This window comes from Canis lupus, chromosome 13 (assembly GCF_003254725.2).
Source record: "Canis lupus dingo isolate Sandy chromosome 13, ASM325472v2, whole genome shotgun sequence".
In the NCBI taxonomy this organism is placed as follows: Eukaryota; Metazoa; Chordata; class Mammalia; order Carnivora; family Canidae; genus Canis; species Canis lupus.
Window position 1 is genome coordinate 43,634,392 of NC_064255.1, and position 25,195 is coordinate 43,659,586.

General features: G+C 35.3%; 1 protein-coding gene across 3 annotated transcripts in view; it reads left to right on the forward strand.

Moving 5' to 3' along the window:
• Nucleotides 1-25,195, forward strand: part of GABRB1 (gamma-aminobutyric acid type A receptor subunit beta1) — a 363,737-nt gene that overhangs the window by 237,578 nt on the left and 100,964 nt on the right. For all 3 annotated transcript variants that reach the window (XM_049092927.1, XM_049092929.1, XM_049092928.1), the window contains one exon: nucleotides 20,524-20,606. In XM_049092927.1, coding sequence (XP_048948884.1) covers nucleotides 20,524-20,606 — 83 coding nt within the window. The remainder of the gene's footprint in view (nucleotides 1-20,523; nucleotides 20,607-25,195) is intronic.

The window sequence follows — 25,195 nt, forward strand, 5'->3', positions numbered from 1 at the left end:
ACCAAAAATGTAACACAACAGCACTTTCTAAGATGCATCAGATGGTAGCATTTTAGAATGAACAACAGAGGTTGGAGGTCAATATCCTGTGACTGAAAGGTCTCTACCACCAGCATATGTAGGTAGATCTGCCTCTTTCTAGGAATGTCTTATTTATAAAGTTTCCAGCACAATGTGAGAGTAGCTACAGCGAAGATTTCATTTTAGTTTCTGAAATAAAACAGACCTAATTTTCTAAAATTGAGATTATGGAAATAAGTACGGTAAAACTTGGGAATGTGCACAGCATAAGGGTTAGAGCTGACTGGTGTGCTATGCTCACTATTATCAGAGACTTGACTTTCATAAGAGGCATATGGTCCCCAGTTCTTGAAAAGCTAAAAGCTTATTTTTCTCCAGATCACATTCCCATTAGAGTTTCATGTTTACTATGTGTAGCTTCCCAACATGATTGTAACTGAAATTTAGTTTTTATTTAGACAGCAATGTTTTTAATTGACTGGGAACTCACTAAAATGATTTTTAAACTCCTGAGTACATTTCCATATGTAGTATATGATAGATTATTTCACAACTTATTTGCAAGCATCTGGTTAATTCTACTTTTCTATTTTAGTTTATCCAAAGTATATACTATCTAAACAAAAAAAAAAAAAAAAAAAAAGTAGGGCAGCAGCCCTGGTTGGCCCAGCAGTTTAGCGCCACCTTCAGTCCAGGGCGGGATCCTGGAGACCCGGGATCAAGTCCCACGTTGGGCTCCCTGCATGGAGCCTGCTTCTCCCTCTTCTTGTGTCTCTGTCTCTCTCTCTCTCTCTCTCTCTCTCTCTGTATCTCTCATGAATAAATAAATAAAATCTTAAAAAAAAAAATAAAAAGTATATACTAGTTAGGTACCAAATATTACTTTCTTAGGCCTCCTCACTTCCTCTTCACTTCCATTGCAGCACCAATAGAGTAAGGTTGACTTGCACAGGGATTAAAGGCTAGATACTAACATCAGACTGCATAAGTCCAAATCTCTGTTCTAGCATTTCCCAACTATGTGACCTGGGTCAGTATCTTTATCATCCTGAATTCTTGATGTCTGAAATACCTACCTTTTAGACTGGTTGTGAAGATTAAATGAGATGTACAACATCATAACATGTCTAGTACATAGTTAATAATTGTTTGATTTCTTTGGAGTTCCAAATTTCCCCTACCCACTCCCAAAATAGTTTTCCTTTACTTCCATGAAAATAGTACTTTGTACTGAGATTCATTTGCTAGGAGAAAGGGGAGAAATAAACAACTCGTCTTAGTCATTACTTAATTTACAACTTACAAGATTTGATTTTGTGCCTGAGCTAAATTACAAATGAACAATTGGAATGAACCTTTGTCATTATTAGAAAAGAGTCAAAATCAGTTAGTAAATCCATGAAAACCTTTTTTATGAAATAAAGAGAATAATCTTGTTATTTGACCTATTGAACATGACAGTATAAGGCTCAGGGAAGAGGTCCATTTATTTATGTCCTTCTCTCAGCCTAGATAGTTTCCATCCTCAACCAATCGTTCCCTTCCTTCACAGACTAACAAACACGTTTCATCTTCCTTGAAGCCCACACCAGAGTAACATTATTTTGCCCACCTTGAAGTGTATGTGTCATCTTATTTGATACACTCATTGGGAATTTATCATATATTACTCTCATTTTATTTATTTACATACATATGTGACGTTTCCAGTAAAATTATATTTCTGCTTAAACCTTTCAGCAGTTCTCAATTGCTTGCAAAATAAAGTCCATGTTTCCATACAAAGCCCTCTTTATATTTATCTCTCACTTTTGTTTGGCGAGGCCCCTGTACTCTGGCTGAATCAGAATTGTTCAAGTTCCCTGATACAATCTGCATATATTATATTCGATTGTTCTATAGAGATAAGAAAACAAACAATATAGATGAAACTCATAAAAAAAGTTGAGCATAAATAACAAGTAAGTCATTTGTAAGGTACAGGCAAAACTCACAGAACAATTAAATTTAGATGGTAAGGAAGTAGTTTGTGAAAGAATTCATAAGATGTGCTTAATATGGACAAGAAGTTAATAATATGTATGACAAACCAAAGAAAAAAGTAAATAGAAAAATATGATGGAACAAACAAGAATGTTTACTTACAGAGAGAAATACGGAAAGATCAAAGTCTTGGTCATCAGTAGACAACTAGGACAACCCCAATTCTGGCCCGACACATGTTCTATTCAAGAAATACAAATAAAACCCATGGCTGTTCAAGGATCTAATTATCAAGACACAGCTATGGTTAGATTTAATTGTCTCTATATCCCTCCCTACATTTCAGCCCAAAATAACTTCTGTGGGCTACCTTTCTTGAACCTTAACTCTAGCCCACATAATCATGCCATCAGTGGGGAAGTCTGAGGTGGCAAAGAAAGAGAGGGTATATGAACACTCTAGGTCCCAGATAGTGAGTTTCTTATAACTATTTGCACCTTATTCTAAGTATAGGTTTCTCCATTTATTTTCCCTTGTTTCTCACTGTATCCTGAATTGATTTAATATGTCAAGTATTTAAGTATTTTGATTTGGTCTGTGAAACTTTCTGTTCCATGACCTCTGGGAAGTTTATTTGTGTATTTAGAAGGTACCAATGCACCAAGATAATTTCTCACATGAGAAATTACATGAGAAGTTACATCAGGTTCTTTGAAATGCTTTTGCATGTATTTTATCCTCCATACCTAAAATGTCACTTCTCTGCATCTTTCCTGTGAATAACTGCTTATGCCTTAAATCTGTATCAAACTGGTCCTATTTTTTTTAAGATTTTATTTATTTATTCATGAGAGACACAGAGAAAGAGAGACAGAGACACAGGCAGAGAGAGAAGCAGGCTCCATGCAGGGAGCCCAACATGGGACTCCATCCAGGGTCTCCAGGATCACACCCCTTGCTGAGGGTGGCACTAACCACTGGGGCTGCCCTTAAAGTCTTTCTATCTGTTCTCTTTGTTTCATTATTATGCCCTGTGTTAAGCAGCTTCTAAAATGGATCCCAATAATTCCTACCTTCTGATATTCACATCATGTGTAATTATCTTTTCTTGCATGTAGCTATACCTAGTGACTCATTTCAAAGTTATAGAATGTAGCAAAACTGATATAATGTCATTTCTGAGATTAGGTTTTGAAAAGACAATTGTTCCTATCTAGCTGGCCTTGTCTTGCTATTTCTCATTTGCTCTAATGAAAGCCATTTGAGAGTTTCCCTTTGTGACAAAGAAAAGAGGGAAAGCTCCAGCTGACATCCAGCAAGGAAATATGGCCCCAGTCCTGAAGCATGTGAGGAACCAAATCTTACTAGCAACCATGTGAGTGAGCTCAGGAGTGCATCTTCCCTCAGTTGAGCTTTCAGATAAGACCACAATACCAACACCATGATTGCAACCTTGTGAAAGGGCCTGAGGCACAGGCACCAACTACATCAAGGGCTGACTCCTGGCCCATAAAGTCTGTGAGATAACAAGTGTTTGTTGTTTTAAGCTACTAAATTTTGGGTAAATTGTTATGCAGTAATTGATAGCTAGTACATTTCCTATACACACATCTATATTAGTACTAATCACAGAACACTGAAGTAAATGTGTCTGTGGAATCCATGGGCTTATTTGGACCTTCAAGACAGAACTTCTATTTTAGTGATGTTTTCCAAGATTCTGGCAGCTCCTGAAATATAAACATCCTGAGATTTTTAGCTATTTGGAAGCTCTGTGGTAAGCAATTAAATCATTATAGCAATATAATAAGCATTATTGAGTCCTTGACCTTCAAGACAATTTTCTCAATGCTTACAGGTATTATTTTATCTAATCCTAGAAAGGAAGAAACTGAGTCGCAGAGAAGTCAGGTAACATAACTTACCCAATATCAATAATTAAAGGAGCCTGGCTGTCATCAGAGGCAAACTAGTTAGGATCACATTCTTACATAAATATTACATCCATATCTCATTTTTCTAATATATGCAATTTATGTACATATTACATGTTTTTCTTTCACATATATTTACAAGCACAATGCCTTGCATAGAAAGAATTAATAAATATTAGTGAATGAGTGAGTGAGTGGGTGAAGGAATCAACACCAGAGACTTTTTTTCTGGCTGAGTTTTTATCTTCTGAGCTAGGGAGATATACACATCAGCAATGGAGGGATTCTTTGACTCTTCCCTGAGGATCCATTATCATCTGTGATGAGGTGAAACAGAAACCAACAGTCCACAGAGACTGTTTCAATTCCCCATCCTGTCTGAGTAAAAACTGGAGAAATGCCACATTTTCAAGGGCTTTTATTCCTGTCAATTTTTGTTGCCATTTTGGAGCTATTATTTTAAATCAGCTCAATCAGAAAAAAAACAAATAGTATATTATCTCTGAAATAAGATCCAACTGACATGTAGGAATCATATTACAACATAGTTATAATTCAAATCTGAAATGGTAATCACAAATCAAAGACTCTGCTGCTATACTTTTGTTGGTGTAGGTAGAATTTCTCATAGATTATAACTGACTAAATGATGTTAGCAACCTATATATTCTGCTTTCAACTTTCAGCCTGAATTTGGGGAAAATTAGTTAAACTCCACCATAAAATTCCTTTCTCTATTGGTCTTTTGTCTGTGCTCACTAAAGTAAATTGGCCACTCCCTAAAACAGCATGTGCCTTATTTTTAGTTTAGTCTATCGATTGATAGATTCAACTGTCAAAATAATAGGGGAATACTGGGTGAGCAACGGAAGCCCAAGTGTGCTACAGGACAGTTTGCTAGCCTTATTGCCTCTATACATGGATGAGGTTGTTAAGTTAAATCATAACAAGGCACAAATGATCCAAAAACCTGACCCTACCACTGCCTCAATTATTTCTGGCCTTGGGACTTTTATAGACCCCAACATTTAAACTGTTTTATAGTTTTGTACTACCCAGAAGGAGAAATGAGATAGCAATGAATATTGATGACCTTCAGGAGGAGAAACTCAGAGAAAGGAACTTCAGGGAATGGTACTTAAGGAATGGGGCTCAGTGAATGAGGTTTAGGGAATAAGACTTAGGGAATGAGACTCAAGAATGGACTGGGAATAAAAAAAAAAAAAAGAATGGACTGGGAATGAGACACAGAGATGGAGTTCAGGGAATAGGACTCAGGGAATGTGACTAGGGCAATGGGGCAGGGTATGAGACTTTAGGGAATGAGACTTAGGGAATGGTTTTCATGGAATGGAGCTCAAGGAATGAGATCAAAGTAATGGCACTTCAGGGAATGGGGCTCAAGGAATGGGACTGAGGGGCCAGAACTCAGTTGTGCTGAGATTAGCAAGATCTAGCAAATGAGGTATATGGCCCCCAAATCCAGTGAGAAATGTTAAAACATTGTCATCTCTACTTTGCAGTTTTGTCTAGAAGTAGATTGCAATAGTACATGTGGGTCAAGAATAGGACCTTACTGTCTAGAAAGTGCTAGATTAATATTAATGAAGTTAGAATTAATGAAGCTAGATTTATTGGAAAGTAAACACTTCAAATAATAACTGAAATTATGACTGAAAATACTATGCTGTTGTTGCTTCATATCTTCAGGTAAAGCACCATCAGTACTCTGATAAAGATAGGAAAACTATAGAGAGCTATTTGGTAACAGTTCTGGCCAGTGTTTTTCCTAAGATTCATATATATGGTGGAAAACAAGGACACTGACAAACTTCCAGAGACTTTCCATAAAGCCTACACTTTCTGAAATATTTATATTAATAACATTTTACTGATAAATTTAATTGGGGCAAAATGAGCACATCTTACTTTCCAACTCTTACAGAATTCTTACAGAATTCTTACAATACAAATTCTTACAAATTACTTTGTGATTTTTTTTCCAGGGGTCCTCTGAGAAAACCAACAGACAGTTTAACATGTAAAAGACATAATAGATATAGGTGTAGGTGTAGGGGTCGGTGTAGGTGTAGATATGCTTGTAGATATATATGATCTGAGTTAAGAATAGTAAATCAAAAGATTTGTCAGAGATTTGAACATTTTCTTGAAAGATTTTATTTATTTATTTAGGGAGGAGCAGAGGGAGAGAGAGAATTTCAATCAGACTTCCCACTGGCTGTAGCACTGTAGGGTTTGATCGCAAGACCCTGAGGTCATGACCTGAGCTGAAATCAAGAGTCAGATGCTTAACCATCCAGGCACTGGATGACTGAGCCTCTAGGCACCCTGAAACATTTGAGTAAGATAGGGCCATTGGTGACAGATTTGTTGTTGTTTTTTCTTCTTCTTAAATAATCAAGGGCATAGTAAAGCAAATATGAAGCATAAAATGTTTGCTATCTAAGGAGCCAATTACATAGAAGATAAAGAGTAACCTTCACATTGTAGGAAAAGGCATTAATCAGTAAATCAGTAAGCAAACTCATCTACATTAGTTAAACTTTGCTAAACTTTTAATACCTTTTGTAGCTTATTGTCAGACTCTGTTATTATAAACCAAGGCAATAAAATTGACTTTCCAAGTCTGTTCTTTATCATGTTCTTTAATATTTTAGAACATATATACTCCTTACTTTAGAACAATGCTTCTTTATCAAGGGGTCTATGCAGTCAGAACTATTTTTATAATAACATTAAGATGTTAACATGGAATTCATTCATTACTGCTCTCTTAAAATGAATCAATAAATATACATTAAGTTTTTTCTTAGTTTTAATTTCAAATGTAGTAAATATTGAGATTTAAATTATAAATGTACCAGGAGACCAAAAAATTTGAGAACCACTTTAGACCTTAAGATGAAACTATTTTTTTCCTTGAATAATAAAAACACAAATACAGGTATATTTTTGTCATTGTTACTCCTAGAATTGTCTCAACTACTCCTATTAATTACAACTTTTAACCAAAGAAATAAATGTGTATTTTATTTAAAAAATCATCATCAACAACAACAAACTCTAGGGTATCAAAAATTGAAAACTATCTATCTAATATAAGTATTTCAGCAGACTAGTAGAGCTCATGAACACATAGAACGCAACTATTTACAGACATATACACCCTTTTAATATCTTTTTAAAGTGGCAAATATAAACATTTTCATTAACATCCTCAAAGCTATGGCTAGTCCTAGTATAAAGAAGTAACAGGCAAAAGTATATAAATTTAAAATTATGCTCAGTAATTAATGTTTAAGTATTCTATTTACTTAGAAATTATCAATAATGATTATCCATTAATTAACTCAATTATAGATACAAGGACACAAAGATGTTTACAAATTCAGATCTATATTTTTGCCACCGATCAAGGAGCAGTACAGAAACACAGAAATTCGTGGTCCAGACATCCATCCATCAGCTGCTTTCCATGGCCCTGGGCACAAGATTCTTAATTGACTTGAGCTCTAAATGGACAAATAGATAAAACAAACAAAAAGACTAACAAACCAGACTCTCTGGTGTCTCTCATCCAACAGAGTATAGAACTCTAACTCTATAATCTATTAACCTGTTTACAGAAATCATTAAAAGGTCAGACCGTGAAACCAAATTCCCAATCATTGCTTTCACCAATGGGGAAAAACTTACTGGCCATAAGCAAATGAGAAATAAAACAAAACAAAAAATCAGTATGGGAGGACAAAAGGAGAAACAGAGTCAGCAAAGTTACATTCTTGGGTTTCATCTCTAAAATGAATCAATAAATACATATTTCACCCCTGGGAACCAAGAAAAAGACATGCCTGAGCTTAAGTCATCTGTAAGATATAGTTTTCTGGTAACACATTTTACCTGACTCTGTTAGGTAGATCCATAAGTCATCTTGCAGATTACTTCCAAAACTGTTAAAGGATAATCATTTCAAAAATAAAAAAAAAAAAACATGTAAGAATATGGAACAAAGGTGTGTCAAAGATTTCAGCAACTCAATTAATGAGAGAACTAGTAAGATGTTACAGTCAGGTCAAATGAGAATTCAAGGGGAAAATATACTGAAAAGACATAGCATACAGAAGAGAATTTACAAATAGATGCAAACTGGCAAAATTGACCAATTATCCACAGGGCAATAATCAATTGCCATTGCACTTCAATGGATAAGAATTGTTTGCATTGTTATTTTTCTGCCATGTACAGAGTTTGAAAATAACTGTTAGGCAATGAAAAGTGAGATAATCCTGACCACTAGACAGACATTTAATAATCCTTCTCGTTCATTTCAAAATCTTTCACAAGTTTCCCTACAAAATGAAAGATAAAGGCCTTTTTGAATTATAGACACAAATACTCATAAAGTGCTTGTAAATTTATATCTGTGCTTTTGCCACAAGTCCAGAGTCAACATAGAACACAAGGTTATGGTCATAATATGATTTCCTTCTCTAACATAAAAGATTTATCTTCTCACCCAAAACAATTCCCAACATAGATACTGTGATATACGTGAAGTGCATATGCTATTCCTTCTCATATTTCTATTTACAGTATTAAATGCAACATGTAAATTTCTCTATTAAATAAAGCAGTTTATTCGTAGAAAATGTGAATGTGAAATATTGAGACATGATTCTTTTTTTAAAGATTTTATTTTATTTATTCAGAAGCAGAGACATAGACAGAGGGAGAAGCAGGCTCCTCATAGGGAGCCCAATGTGGGACTTGATCCCCAAAAGGGGATTATGCCCTGAGCTGAAGGCAGATGCTCAACCGCTGAGCCACCCAGGCGTCCCTGAGTCATGATTCTTAAGAAGGAGATGTTATTGATATTTCCATCAGTAATATCTTTTATTTAAGTAACATTATAAGTCCTGAATGTTTTCAAATGTACCGTTTACTGTAATATTACTGATAAGTATTAGTACAAGATTAATAATTACTAAACTAATAAGCTAAATTCAAATATTTTAAAATATATAAAACTCAAGGCTCCTTTACTCTGAGGCATCGTGTTATTTAAACTCAAATGATGATGTGTAAGAAATATTCAAAATTAGGTTCTATATGCTTACTGCTCAATATTTTTTAATAAATAATTAAAGTTTAAGAATAAGTTTTATTAGTGGGGCACCTGACTGGTTCAGTAACTAGAGCATGGGATTCTTGGTCTCAGGGTCATGAATCTGAGCCTGACATTGGGCATAGAGCTTACTAAAAAATAAATAAATAAATAAAAAATAAGATTTATTGGGCACAGCGTTTTGAATTTAGTTAACAGGCTAATGGTCTCTACTAAAACGTAGTTCTAATTTATGCAGTTTTTGGATTATAGGACTGCACCATTTGTTTATTCATTTCAATGATCAAGATGCTAAAACAGTCTTTTGTTCAGAGTAATTAATTACCAGCGCTCACTGGAACATTGAGGTTTCCATAAACCTGAAAATGATCATAATGAATTTTATTATTCTCAAGGTTAATGGTCAGAGAAATTACTTTATGTTTAATGTAACATAGGTAAAGCTATATGTACAATTTCCCTTGTTTAGGAGAAAATATTGTAACTTCACAAGCCCATATAGTGCTCACATATCTTTTCTGAGTAGAGTATATTTAGAGTATTTTTGTTTTGTTGTTTTTCAATTTGACAGGTGGTGGTGAGAGAGGGTATACTAGAAGAAATATATATTTATTTACTCTGAATTGCCAGGGACTAAAACTCCTTTTTTTTTTTTTAAAAAGGAACGACTGCTCTAAAAAAGTCCTTCAGTGAATTATGTAATTTGGTTGCACTTGTTCTTTAAGAAATTAATCACAGCCTTCTTCAGGTATAACCATCAATTAATGCAAATGGATATAAACAGAGGCAAATGTGCATTGCTAATATTCAATGGAGAATGATGATGATAGAATTACACTCATGCTATTTATACACAATTTACATATATAAGGACAGCATCATATCACTCCTTGTTACAAGGTATTTTTAAATTTTTTCCTTTCTGTCCATGTATGCTTCAGTTCTAGGTTATCTAAACGTTCCTTCATTTTTCTATAGAACTGCCTATGAAGTTAGTATTCTAATGATACTGGTGTAAATTTAATGTTTTAATGATTAAAAACAAAAATCCTGTGCCATGTAAATTCTTGCTTTTCACACAGAAAGGTCCAGCCCCTGGCCCACTGGCAATCATGAGAGAGAATTCCGCCCCAGATTGACCACTGAGGTCTCCTTCCATTCATCTATTTGGTAATGACAGTCCCTATTTTGCTCCTGGAAAGGAAACAGACGTTTTATACCTTGAGCCTGTAGTGTATAGGTTCTCTCAGTAGCAAAGAAAGAGGGTGTACACAAACCTACATTTACATTTGGATTATTTAATGCAAATACTAGCGTCAGGCTACCTTTCTCTCACATGGCGTCTAAAAACCCTAACAGACATCCTAGGACACGGGGCTCAATTTAAGCACATGTCAAAGCAGCTTCATGGCCCTAGAAATTATCCAACTGACAATAGCCTCTGGCTGTTTACTTAACAAATGCCCCCAAATGAATGATTTTTTAATAAGAAATTGAATTGATATTGGGGAAGTGGATCTTTATTTTCAATCTGTATTTCAAGCAACATTGGTAAATAGCCTTTTAATAAAGACTGCACTGTGGTCTTTTTCTCTCTTCTCTAGAGAAGTAATGATTTCAGTATTTCCTGAAGTTACATATTAATTCTGTTAATTTACACCTCAATTCTGCACCAGACACGGGGCTAGACACCAATAAATGAATCATTAAGAGGTGATTTCCCTTGTGGCACTTACCATCTATTGAAGCAGCCACGCAAGAAACAAGTAATCAAACGAACAGATGTACAATTGCAAATTGTGATGAGAAATATGTGAGGAAATATATATGGTACATATGTTATATTTTTATGATATATATGTGAGGAAATTTGTATAAGCTGATAGGTCTCTAACTGAAGAGACTCATTTCAGAAGATTATAATCATCATCCAATTGCCAATTATGTATAGAAAATGTGAAGGAAAGATAAACTTTGTGTTCCTTTGAAACTTTTTTAATGGTAATTCTAGGATAAGGACACTAAGGCGGCCTTTTAAACCTAATTCACAACAACGTTTAAAATAAGAGTATAAGTGGGTTATTTGAAGATTTATCTGTTCAGATATATAGACAAAGAAGGGGATGGGAAGGGAGAGGAAGGAAAGAAGTCAGAAAAGAGGGAAAGATGGAAGAAGGGTGAGAAAACTTTGAGAGATTGCTACAGCTCTATCTCCATCCCATCCTATCTCTTCTCCTTCCCCTGCCTTTCCTTGCTGAGACATTACTATGACAAAACTGCTCATATCAATTTGACGTATACATTTTTATCTTACTACACACATACACACATGTGATTTCCTAAGGCATATAATTTGGTCTTGTAAAAGTCTATTTTATTTTTTAAGTTTTTATTTAAATTCCAGTTAGTCAACATACACCGTAATACTAGTTTCACGTGTACAATACAGTGATTCAGCACGTCCATGCCACACCCAGTGCTCATCACAGTAAGTTCCTCCCTAATCTCCATCTCTATTGACCCATCTCTCCCACCAGCCCCCCTCTGGTGACCTTCAGTTTGTTCTCTGTAGTTAAGAGTCTGTTTCTTGGTTTGCCTCTCTCTCTTTTTTCCCCTTTGCTCATTTGTTTTGTTTCTTAAATTCCACATATAAGTGAAATCATAGGGTATTTGTCTTTCTCTGACTTACTTCGCTTAGCATAATACCCTCTAGTTCCATCCATGTCATTGCAAATGGCAAGATTTCATTCTTTATGATAGCTAATATTCCATTGTAGATATAGCTTTTTGTACACATCCTTTCTGGTTTTTTTTTCCTCACACAACAATATGTGAGGTATACCCATGTTTATACATGTAGATCTAGTTCATTCATTTTAACTGCTGTCAGTCCACAGCCTATACACCCGAGTTGTGTATCCATTTTGTTTTGCTGGGCAGTTGGGGTGTTTACCTATTTTTGCTGTTACAAAGAGTCCTTGATAAACATCTCTATTTTGTCTCCTTTTCTACAATGAATAGGCATCTAAAAGGAGAATGGCTAATTCCTATTGAACTCTCCAGAATTTACCTCTTTAACATTGTATTTACAATAAAATTAATAGAAGAGAAACCTTGTTTTATTTTGTAGCTCCACTTTGGAAATTTATGATTTAAAAGCACAGGGATAAAAATAGTATTTTTTTATTTATTATATTTTATTATTGCAATATCTAGAATGCTTCATCATTAATTTGGAACCATGTAAAATCCTTTGATTTTTGTCTTTTAGAATAAATACACAATCACCCTTCAGCTTTTGTTCAAGTTTTTATTTAAATTATAGTTCATTAACAAACAGTGTAATATTAGTTTTAGGCATAGAATTTAATGATTCAGTACTTAGGTACAACACCTGGGGCTCATCACAAGTGCACTCCTTAATCTCATCATCTGTTTAACTCATCCCTCTACCTACCTCCCCTCTGGTAACCGGCAGCATGGTCTCTATAGTTTAGTCTGTTTTTTGGTTTTCCTCCACTTTCTTTCTCTATGTTTGTTTGACATGGATGGAACTATAGAGTATTATGCATTTAAGAAGGAAAAGAATTATGTCCCAAATCCTGCTTTTCATCTGAGATAGGGAGCTGGAAACTTTGCACAATTTATACTCCTGCCTTATTTATATTCATTTTAAGTTTTGCTTTGTTTTGTATTTTTCAAAACATAAAGCCATTGTCCTAAGACCCTGCAGTTTTTGAATGCTGTATTACTGCCAAACCTAATTTTACTCTTTCAGGAATACCATTTCAAGATTACTCTGATTACCTTTTAGTAAACATGGGAGCTTTTTGTTTTGGGAGAAATCATGGTATGGCAAAGCAACAGAGCCAATTTGCAAACAAGTAAAAAAATTAATAATCATCAACTGATGAATGGATAAAGAAGAGGTTATATATGTACAAAGGAATGTTACTCAGCCATCAAAAAGAATGAAATCTTGCATTTGCAATGTGAATGGAGCTAGAATGTATTATGTTAAGTGAAATAAGTTAGAGAAAGACAAATACTATGTGATTTCACTTACATGTGGAATTTAAGAAAACAGATTAACATAGAAGAAGGGAGAAAAAAAGAGGAAAGAAAACCATAGAGACTCCTTTTAAAAAAAAAAAGATTTTATTTATGTATTTATGAGAGACACAGAGTGAGAGAGAGGCAGAGACACAGGCAGAGGGAGAAGCAGGCTCCCTGAAGGGATCCCGATGTGGGACTCGATCCTGGGTCTCCAGGATCACGCTCTGGGCCAAAGGCAGGCACTAAACCACTGAGCCACCCAGGGATCCCCCAACCATAGAGATTCTCAATGATGGAGAACAAACTGAAGGTCCTGGAGGGGAAGAGGGCAGGGGAATTGCCTAAATGGGTGATGGGTATTAAGGAGGACATTTTTTGCGATGAGCACTGGGTGTCATACGTAAGTGATGAATCACTAAATTCTACTCCAGAAACCAGTATTACCCTATATCTTAACTAACTAGAATTTAAATAAAAACTTGAAACAAACAAAAATATACATTTTCATTAACATATACCAAGAAAGAAATTAAAATTGTGAAAGATCCACAACTTTGCTTTACCTCCTAATTTTGTCTGACTCCTTGTTTAACTAGCCTGCACTCATTAACAAGTTATAGCATTCCATTCAAGGTAAACATCTGACTGACTTCTCATTGTTTAAGGATTAGTTATCATTTTAACTCTTCATAGTCCACCACAGAAATTCCTGATGATCAAAATAATGAGAACAAAAATGTTCTGATTTGGGAGAGGTAGCCATATTTTTTTTCACCCCTTAACGCAGATCTCAGCTAATTGTTATTAGGAAATATTAAACGTGATAGATATTTAAAGGATGTTCTTATACTTCACAACTATACGAATATGGTGATATATTTGGGAAAAGTAGTGTGTTTTAAACTCAGCCAGACATCTAAGGTAAAAAAAGATGACTGAAGTTGGCACAGAACCCTTGACAAAGGTCTATTAATTACTCTCGCCCTATTATTACTTTTTTTTTTTTGCTCTCCTGCCCCAGGACTCTCTGATTTATAAACAGCTTTTCATATTCACAAAGTGGCTCATGAATCACCCTAGCCCGACAGAAATGAATAAAAATGAGCCCATTTACACAACATTTGGTATGTAGCTAATTACCTGAAAACAACTGCTTGGGATTGCGCTGAGAAGAGTGTCATTAACATTCAGCATAAGAGTACAAAACAGAGGAAGAAGAGAAAGTAGAAACTTGGAAGCAAAAAATAAAAAATAAAAACATGAGAGTACCCATGAGAATGCTGTTTATTCAGTGTGGTTTTTTTTAAAGCATAACCAAAGAGTAACTAATGATGTCATCCATATCTTGTCATCCAAGATATCTATATAACAGAATATTGAATATCCATTCAAAATGTGCTCATGGAGACTATTGATAACTTACGAAAATTCTTACCTTCAAGGTTAGCCAAAAAGCAACAAATGAAATTGTTGAATGCAGTGCAATTTCACTTTGCTAAACAATATACTTAGAAGAAAGGAAATTAATGAGATTATGGTAATGAGATTATGGGTCATTTGTATTCTCTGAACTATAATTTTCTGTATTTCCCAGATGTTTTATTACAGCCATGCATTAAGCTTACAGTGTATTTGTATCAGTAATCCTACATGTTTTTATTTATTTATAAGCATATAGTTTAAAAATAATAATAGCTAGAGTTATTGTGTGAGCGTGTATATGCATATAATAACTCTCTTCCCTTTCCCTGTTCCATACTGCATCCACTTCCATAACACCTCTGTTCTTGGAACATCACAAACACAGGTTAAGGCATCTTTTGTCCAAATTGCCACCGATGAAATAAGTGTAGGATTGAACTCTATTCCTTCTGACTGTTTTTTTCATGCTTTCTTGATAAGATAAATATTTCTCTGATGTAAGATAATTGCATTTCTAGAAAAATGGAAAAGATGGCTTACCTATCAAACAATTGTATCATCTCACTCATATGTTGGATTTAAGAAACAAAACAGAGGATTATAGGGGACGGGAGGGAAAAATAAAACAAGATAAAATCAGAGATGATAAACCATAAGAGACTCTTAATCATAGGAAACAAACAGGGTTGCTGGAGGGGAGAGGGTTGGGAAAATGGTAACTGGGTGATGGACAGTAAGGAGGATGGGTTAATGAGCACAGGATATCATATAAAACTAATGAATCACTGACCTCTACCTCTGAAACTAATAGTACACTATATGTTAATTAATTAAATTTTAATTAAAAAAAGAAAAATATATTCTATTAAATAGTATAACTTTGCTCTGCAGAGAGTTTGTGCCTACAGAATTAGAGCTCATAGAAAAATCTCAAACATATGTACATAATTTGTTTATTGTTTTGAGTTTTCATTGTTACTTGCAAAAGTGCTCTCCTCATATGTATATGTGTGTACTTGTGGGGTGGGGGGAGAGTCTGGATTTTAATCTATTTATAGGCCAGGACTTCCTGGATTGTATTTTGTCAGCAATGAGAGTCATACTGCCCTTAAACATCAAATATACATGATTTGCAATTACAGTGACTTAATTAAGGTCAGTAGCCATGCATCATACACCTTAAGAAATGAATACTACAGCAACATGATTCCCAGTCATTCCAAAGTCTCATGGGACCATAGTTTCTAGCTAATGGCCTGTTACAGTGTTCTGACCTAACCCTCAAAATGTCAATAAATTGGATTATAATGTAAGCCATTTGAAAAGTCTTTGAAAGAAGACAGATGAATGTTATGCTGTCATGAGCCTCTACTTCTGGAAAGTCTGGGTTCAGAAAAGCAGTCAGTTAATGCTTTTACTTTTAGCTGGTTCTACTCTATTGTACTTTCATTGCTATCAACCAATAATAATGTTTTCACACCCTCAGAATGAATGACTTGGGTGTGAAAGTTAAAAACAAGATTCAAAAAACACTTCAGTCTTGAAGCTCTCAACTCATTCAGTTTTGCAATCTTTGGCACCTTTGATTCTGTGGAAGATTTAGAATATATCCGCCTGCTTCAGCCACAGTGTGAGCACATTTCCATATGGATGTGTTAATCAATTATGGAGGTGACTAACCACTACTGAGCAATTACATTTGGCAAAGAGAACAAATGGAAACATGGGGAGCAGTCATTCTTAGAGGTGTTCATTGTTGCTTCTCACCCAGAAGACAGAAGAGCTGAATGGAACTTTGCTCTGGGACATACATCTCTTTTTATTGATGACCCTGGGAATTCTTGCTCAGCAATTTTTTTCTCACAAATTGCTCAAGATACTTTACTCACTTAGCCATAAGTATTTCAAAATCTAGAAATGCCAAACCCTTAAGTTAGCAGAGACTGATACTCAATTGCATACATTTCTATAGGCCACAACATGAATTTATGAATTCCTATGTGTGTAGAAGTCTCTAGTAAAGCATCAATGATTCCTCCTTTCTTGAGATAGGAGACCCCTGTGGGTCCCTGGTGACAATATTTATATGAGTGCAACTTTCCTTCCAGCTCTTTGCTAAATAATTTTGGAAAAGTTGGCACCTAATCCAAGTTGAGCCAATGAAATATTCTTGACAATTTGAAATTTGGAACAGATAGAGCTCAAAAAGGAAGTTATTTCACTAATGTCAGTATTCTTCAGAGCAAGTCAGGCGCTTTTCACAGCTCAAGTTCCTAAAGCTGCCTTGATTCTTTCCGTTTTTGAGTTATAATGATCTCGTGCTGAGATTATTTAACTTTCATTGGTTTTATAATGGGACTTGAGGCAGAAGTAAACTCGTCCAGGTGATAGGAGTTGACAAATCATCAGACCATGGGCAAGCCTCTGGTGTGATGTATAGTTTCCCAAGGTGATTATCCATTAGATGTTATATCTATTGATTGCTAAATGGATTGATCATAACAAATAGCAAATTTAGTAAATTCAGTTATGCTTTACAAAAGTTGTGGGGGTTTTTTATCACTCACAACTCTAGGACCCATACCCATGAAACATTTGTTATTCATTTATAGACAATGCTTTATTGGCTTTCCAGATTGCCTTGTAAAAATTCCAGAGCCTCACAACATGTGAATCTGTGGTTCAACAACAAAAGATTTCAATGTATGTCCTTATTCTGACATGATGTGTTTCACTTACTTGATGACACATGTCTGAAAATGAGGTCAATTAAGTGAGATATGCTGACCAATAGGGCTCAAGTGATGCTCTTAAGTATCCCTAAAGCTCTTCAGTAGTTCCACAAATATTTGATTTTTAAATATTGTAATTATTTTAAGCTGTAATAAGAAGCATGCACACTCTAATGCATCCTATGCCACATTTTAATGCATTCAAGACCATCATAGCATTAACTTTTGCTACCAGATTAATTTATTCAGAGCATGAAGTAACAAGTAAAGCTTCCCTTTAATCCAAGATTAAATACCTAGTAGAGTCATCACCTACGGATGTGTCTGAACCATTTGCAAGATGTGATTGACTACAGAGGAGGTTCCTTCATCACCTGGGAGTTATCCCCTGACAATTCAAGGTAGCCCATGGCCAGTCATGTAAGATTTTAGAAGTGTTTCCTTCTTTATTAGGATTTTTTGATACTATAAAAATAAAATACAGCACAAAAAAATTGGTGCTGAAATTTAAGACCATAATTCTCAATGTAATCCTTGCTTTCAAATTTCTGTGCTCATTAAAATAGATGTCAACATTTGAATTTATAAGGTAATTTTATATTAACAAAATATGGCTTTCATTTTGTTTGTATTTTATATATTGAGGTTCTCTAGAAGATTTCACTTTATTAAAATTATTCTCAGAGGAAAAATATTTGAAAACCACCATTGTAGCAGAGTTACTCAACTTTGGCACTACTGACACTTTGGAATAGATAATTCTTTATTGTTAGGTGCTATTCTGGACATTGTAGGGAGTTTAGCAGCATCCCTGGCCTCTACGAACTGGTTGCCAGTACCAAGCCTCCGCTCTCAGTCTGATGATCAAATATATGTCTCCAGATATTGCCAAATGTCCCCTGTGGGGAAAAATTATCCCTGGTTGAGAATTACTGGCTAAGTCATTGGATCATAGGGCTGGCCCCACTACTAATTTCTAGAGATTGTTCACATTTTTAATTCATAAGCAAGGAATATAGTAAAGCAGATAGGTGATTTTTAAAGCATTTTAAATATTCATTGTGTTGTGTTATTGAGGGTGTTTGAGATGCTATGCAGGTCATAAAAATAATGTGGAATTGTATTTTCAGACAACAAAAATATTCATGATATATTATGAAGGGAAAAATCAATTCATATGATAATGGGAGCAGGAAGCAATAAGGAATCTAGTAAAATACTTTAATGTGCTAAATTCTAGAATATAATTAGTCTTCTTTTTTTGAAAAATACTTTGCAGAAATTTTTAAATTGAATTTTAAAACTCCTTTTGCTCTTTTCTAATGCTCAAGTAAATCTAATTAAGTTGACCAACATCCTAAGAAAGGCTTCAAAGGGAATGTACAAATATTAACCTTGGTAAACTTTCTCTTTTTTTTTTTTTATTTTGGTTTGAAGATCTATTTATTTATGGGAAAGAAAGAATGTGTGTGCAAGTGCAGGGAAGGGCAGAGGGAGAGGGAGGGAGAAACTCCATCAAATTCCCTGCTGAGCACAGAACCTCCAAGATCATGACCTGAGCTGAAATCAATAGAAAGCCACTCAACCAACTGAGCCACCCAAGTGCCCCTAAACTTTCAATTTTTGTAAGGAAAGCCAGCGAGAAATTAGAAACAGTGAGTGTTTTTCCTAATAATGTTTTTAAGGGAATGTGACCATTAGCTTAACACAAAGGACCAAAACAATAAGTCATCTTAGTAGCCACAAAAAAAAACATAGATTTGAGAAATACTTTGTCAAATTTAAATACATTTCTGACAGGAGTGTAAACTGGCCCAACCTCCATAAAGGGTAAAGTGACAAAATACTAAGTGTACATACCATTTTTTCTAACAATTACCTTTCTGAAAATAGCAACAGATATAGTAATATATAGACATAATAGAGTATATTGGTATATTCAGAGCATCTTCTTCTGTAAAAGTAAAAAAGAAATAGGAAATAGTGTAAATGCCCACTGAAGTATGATTGGAAAAATAAGTTACGATATTTCCATACAGCTGAGCCTGCTGTAGTAAATTTTTTTAAGACAGCTTATTATTCACTGACAGAGAGAATCGAATCCAAAATGCATTGTTAATGAAAACAAGCAAGGTTCAGAACAGGAGACATGATAGGTTGCTATCTTAAGAAGTTTCCCCCTAAGAAGACATATCTGTGTCCTTTTGCATAGAATATTTATGGAAAAGGTCCAGTGTTGTAGCTCTTGGTGATTAAGGTAGAAAGGAAACATTGCTAAATTTGAATCTTTTGACTTCTTTACATTATGATTACACATTAATTACTTCGTGGAGAAGGATCATGTAAATTTTTTTTAAAGAAGTATTTTGTTTGTCAATTCCAAAATGATACCAAATGTCTGTAAGCATGGACTAGCCATGGGAATTTAAGTTACTCTCAGACTCCACATTCTAAGAAACTTGTACACGCAAGAGAAAATGGAGGTATAATGGAAACCCCAGTAGGATATCTAGAGTCAAGGTCCTGGGATTTGCATAAATTAATAACCTCAGTGGAGAGCAGAAGCTGGCAAATATGGTGTGAATACCAATCCTAGGATCATGTTTCTCTACTGGTTATATCCTACCTGCTGACTTAGGTAGATGAGGGTCTCAGAGATGAATCTGAGAAATCTCTCTAATAGTGGGGAATATGAAGCCCCAAATGTCATAGAGGAGGGGTTTTATTGTTCTTGTCATTTTTGTATTATTTTTGTATTATTAGGTTATAGCAGGAGAGGGAGGTAGTTTTAATGCATTGTGTTGACCTTCTTTCTCCTACATATAAGGCCAGACTCGCTGTAGATACTGTCACAGACATTGCTAGATGCTAGTAAATATAAGGACCATGGGGATGGTAACAGCTGTAACACAACCATCTTTGTGGAACACCAAGTAGAGGACGCCAGGCTAGTTTTGGACACATTCTCACCTTTACTCCTCATAGCCATCCTTTTCAGTAGCTGTTTTGATTGATGAGGAGACATAGGTTTATAGAGATAAATAAACTAGACCAAGCTCACACACCTAGTGAGTAGCAAAGGAACACTTTAACTTAATCTGCTCACCTTCAAAAACTTTAATCACAAAATTTTGATGCCAACCGGTAAAACATGGTTTGGGCCTGGGAAGCCTGGAAATGAAAGTCGTGATCCTTACGAAGCTGTCTTTTCCCCCTCTCATCCTGACAGGATCACAACCACAGCTGCATGTATGATGGATCTACGTAGATATCCTCTGGATGAACAGAACTGCACTCTGGAGATTGAAAGTTGTGAGTTACTTGGGCAGGGGAATGAGAAAGAGGGATGTTTGCTTGACTCCATTAAATTCAACCCTGTGCAGAGTGATTGGTACTGGGGATACTTTTAGCTATACCACCTTGCCAGCTTTTCAAGAGATTCACAGTCCAGTGACATTTTCTCTCATATTGGTGCTCAAGGGTCATTTCTATGCAGTTATATTTTTAAACGATTAGAGAAAAACTCACTTATTTTAGCTGGACAATTTATGAACTCATGCTTTCTCTTTAGAATGGAGTTTCCCCCCAAGGCTTTCTAATACCCAGTTGCATTAATAAGAAAGGAAAAACATTTTAATATGAAAAGACCTTGTGAGATTGTTTTTGGTTCTATAGAATGTGCACCTGAATGACTGTAAATTGCTGTCTTCTAGAAAACAACTATTTTAGAATCTTGTGCACATTTGTCTTTCTTCATGGGAAGAACAGAATGATAAATGGTATTCATGAGGCTTGTGCTTTGGGCCAAAGAGTTGATGTTTTTCAAATCTAGTGACTGATTTTTGTTTGCCTTCTTGGGTTGTTTTTCATTGATTGCTTTCTTAACAATTAAAATATTTGAGTCATTAATATTTAATCTGATTGACTATAATTGTTTCTCCGGCATCAACATGCAGGTAGTTGAGCCCGTTTATTGTGAACACCAGGTCTAGGCAATTTCCTGGTTTTCAGGGGGCACAGAAGAGTGCCAGTAGGCAATTCAGAGCATTATAATACTGCTTACTGTAATGTGAGAAATACCTAGATATTTATTTAGATAATCTGAAATAGTTCTAGATCTAAAAACTTCAAATGGCAAAGGAAAATTTCAGGTGACCCTATAGTATAATTAAAGAATAAATGTATTCACAGGTAAATGATTATTAAGCAATTACATTAATTTTCTAGTTTTACTACATATAGTCATGGAAATAGAGATGTTTATGTAGATAAAGCTGTATATTTAGTCATACACATTGATCTACTCCTACTAGAACTTGGAATGAACAAGATCATTCATGAGCTATTCTTTAATTAATATTCTAATGTAAAAATATGTCGTATACATAAATTGGCTGAAAGATCCTAATACAAGAAAGTATTGATGGTGACTTTTGGTTTAAATGCCAGTGACAACCAATTCAAATCACAGAAATGCAATGTAAACCCAACTATTTATTAATGGCTAATGACGTTTAATAAATAAGACTGAACTTCGGCTTTTAGAACTGACATGGAAAGAGAAGGATGCATTAATTACTCATTTATACAGGTTGACCTCTCTTCCATTGATTCTACTGATTGTTACCTTCACTTCTGTGCCAGTCAGCATTAGGATCTGACAACCTCTTGAAATTCCAAGATTTTCTGGTTTATACCATTCACTTAAAGAAGTAATGAATTTTGACAAGTACTTGAATTGTTTCTGTGTTGTAAATTCAAGTCCTAAAATTAACGGCATTTTCTCACAAAATGTATATCTTATTTTATAATCCATATCAAGTTTTTCTGTTTTCATAGGCTTATATTTTTATTAAAGAGGGGGAGTTTCTTGGTTTGTGCTTAGAAAAGAGTTGACTTTTAAGTCCATTTATTGTATCATATAAAGACCCAAACAACAACTGCAAATGAGGCAGAAATCAAAAACAACTTTTGTGGGGCAGAGATGGGGGAAGCCCAAGCAACCTGATAGTCCAAAGTTATCATAAAATATGATGTCAGGCAATAGGTGGGGTGACCCAAGCATATCATAATCATTGAGACAACTGAGTTAGATGGAATAAGTTGTCTGGACAGATGGATAAGGCATAGTAATTAGGACCCTAAAATCAGTAATATGTAGGAATGCAGGCAGGTGGTGACCATCATCAAAGAGATCTGATAGCAGTTCACAGAAATCTAGTCCCTAAAGATATTTACATAACGTAAAGCAAAAACTCAGGCATGGAGAATTTATGCTATGTAGAGCCTATGAAGGCAGGAACCTGGGAGAAGGGGAGGAAGAAATGGAACTGTCTTCTACTTGCCAAACAAAAGCTAGACATTAATATAACACCTCTGTAACATAAGTGTTTCTAACAACACTTGAGAGAGTATGTACCTGAGGATCAGAGAAGTAAAATAACTTACCCAGGACCACAGGACAAGGATAGTGGTAAAGTGGGAATTCAAACCCAAACAATATACTTTCCATCACAGAATCCTGCACTCTGTAGGTGAGCAAGGAAGCAGAACATCAATGATTAGAAGTGTAACACCAATTGGAACCACTTTCAGCGAGGTTGAGGTTGTTGAATCAACCAAAGAGTGGTTTGTATTTCCTGAAATTATCCCTGATAAAAGTTAGAATAGATCTCAGAAGCTGAAGCAGAATTTTGCTTGTCAGTCAAAGGTCAAATGATTGCAACTATGGAGGGAGAGGATAGTTTGTGGATGAAGGAAAGCAAGTAGTCCTTGATTCCATTGATGTTAACCTAAAATTTTTTTAAAAGCCTCAAGTGATGACACTGCTTAGCTTAATATTTTACTTAAAGTGTATTCCTTTTTAATTAGCCACTGCAAAGAGATTTTAAATCTTAAGAGTAATAACTTCCAAGTAACTAAGTAACGTATGGCAGTAATACAGAGTTTGAGCTCTGCTTGTTCTTACCTATGTACATAATTGATATGTTGCTAAGTAGCAATAAATAATCTGTCAGTCATCTATTTTTTAACTCTTCATGAAGAGACCTGTGTTGCATTATTTGCTGAAGCACCTCTCTCTGAACTGAGTTTATGAAGACTGTAACTGAACTTTAAAGCGATCACAAATGAGAAGCTCTAGTATTAGTTGGGACATAAGAATGATAAAGTAGACATTCCGCCAATGTAAGAACTGCACCAATCACACTTTTGTGGCCAATAGAGTGGAAACTTTACCTACCCTACAAAATTTACTAGCTTATGTTCTCTTCTATCACCATCCCAAGGATGGGGAGATGTTTTCCTTGGTTAGATCCTTTGAGACAAATTAAAGATGTTTTGCTTTACTTTAATGTTATCTCGTCAAGTAAAATTGGAAAAGCCATAAAGCCTTGTAAAATTGAAATTTTACTTGAACTTGGAGCACATTAATAGCTTCTTGGCCCTGGGATGCTATAAAATGAGTTAATGGCACATAGAAAATTCAATCAAGGAATTTAGTATTAAGAGGATTTGGAATTTGAAATCAGTAAAGCTATCATGTGAAGGCTTGATAGCCGCAAGCTTCATAGAGATGTAGAAAGGGCCTGGGGGGTGCCTGGGGGGCTCATTTGGTTAAGCATTTGCCTTTGGCTCAGGTCATGATCCCAGGGTCCTGGGATGAGATGGAGTGCTCTATCAGGCAGCCAGGAGTCTGCTTCTCCTCTGCCCCTCCTCCAGCTTGTTCTCTCTTGCTCACTCACTCACTCGCTCATTCTTTCAAATAAATAAATAAAGTCTTTAAAAACAACAGCAACAACAAAAACGAAAGCACTTGGGATACAGTCATGGAGGATTCAGGTGCCTTTTCCCATTCCCTGCAGCAACAATTGAGGACAATCTCGATCCTAATCTTAACTTCTCAGTATCAGCAGATAGTGTCACCTCTCACTATATCCCAAAAAGGTAGAAACCATTTGATGCCTGGAATCTCCCAGTGGTCTCATCAGTCTTCTTCTAGACTCCCTTATATCTTCACCATGCTGAGTTAGCCTCCTATATTTCAAAGGAAGAGGTATTTTATTCCTTGAATGGATTCCTGACCCCTGTGTTCAGGATTCCAACTCTTCCTACCTCTGGGAATTGACTTTCTCAAGTTCACACACATCTCTACCCTGCTCTCCTAGAGCCTCTGCTTCACCCAGTCTACTACTCTCTTCACAGCCTGAAAACTAGACAATAACTCTTCTCATCATGAACACCTCTACTATATGCGCACATCTCTCTTTAGGCTTTTCCTAATCTTTCTGCATTCTTTTTCTCCAAATTACTTGAAAGATTGGTCTATATCTCTTGTCTATTATCTCAACTTCTTCTTAATCCCTATAATTTAGAACCTGCCTACCCATCTCCTACCTCCACTGACAGTGTTCTCAGAAAGATTACAAAGGACCTTTCTTTATAGAGCATCTTTATTTTAATAATCCCCAAATTTATAACTCCAGCTCAGATCTCTTTGAAGCCCCAGACTGATACATAGCACTCTTCTTGGCATATCTCCTGATGTTTCAAAAACATATTTAATTTGCTCAAAACTTAACTATCAATTTTTCTCTCCCAAATGAGCTTCCTTTCTAGTCTCTTAATCTCATCTAGGATTAATGGTTAACATTTCCCACACATTTCTCCTATTCCGTCTATTGTCAAGTACCATCCATTCTACTTACAAGATATTTATCAAACCGTTCCGCCTCTGCCAGCCTTACTGTGACCAAACCACCATTACTTCTTACCTGAATCATTATAGCCACCTTTTTATTGGTCTTCGTGCTTTCACTCCTGACTCTCTCCAAACCATTCTATTCCCAGCAGCCAGAGTGATCTTTGCAAGATGTAAATTGAATTGTATTCCTTCTATGCTC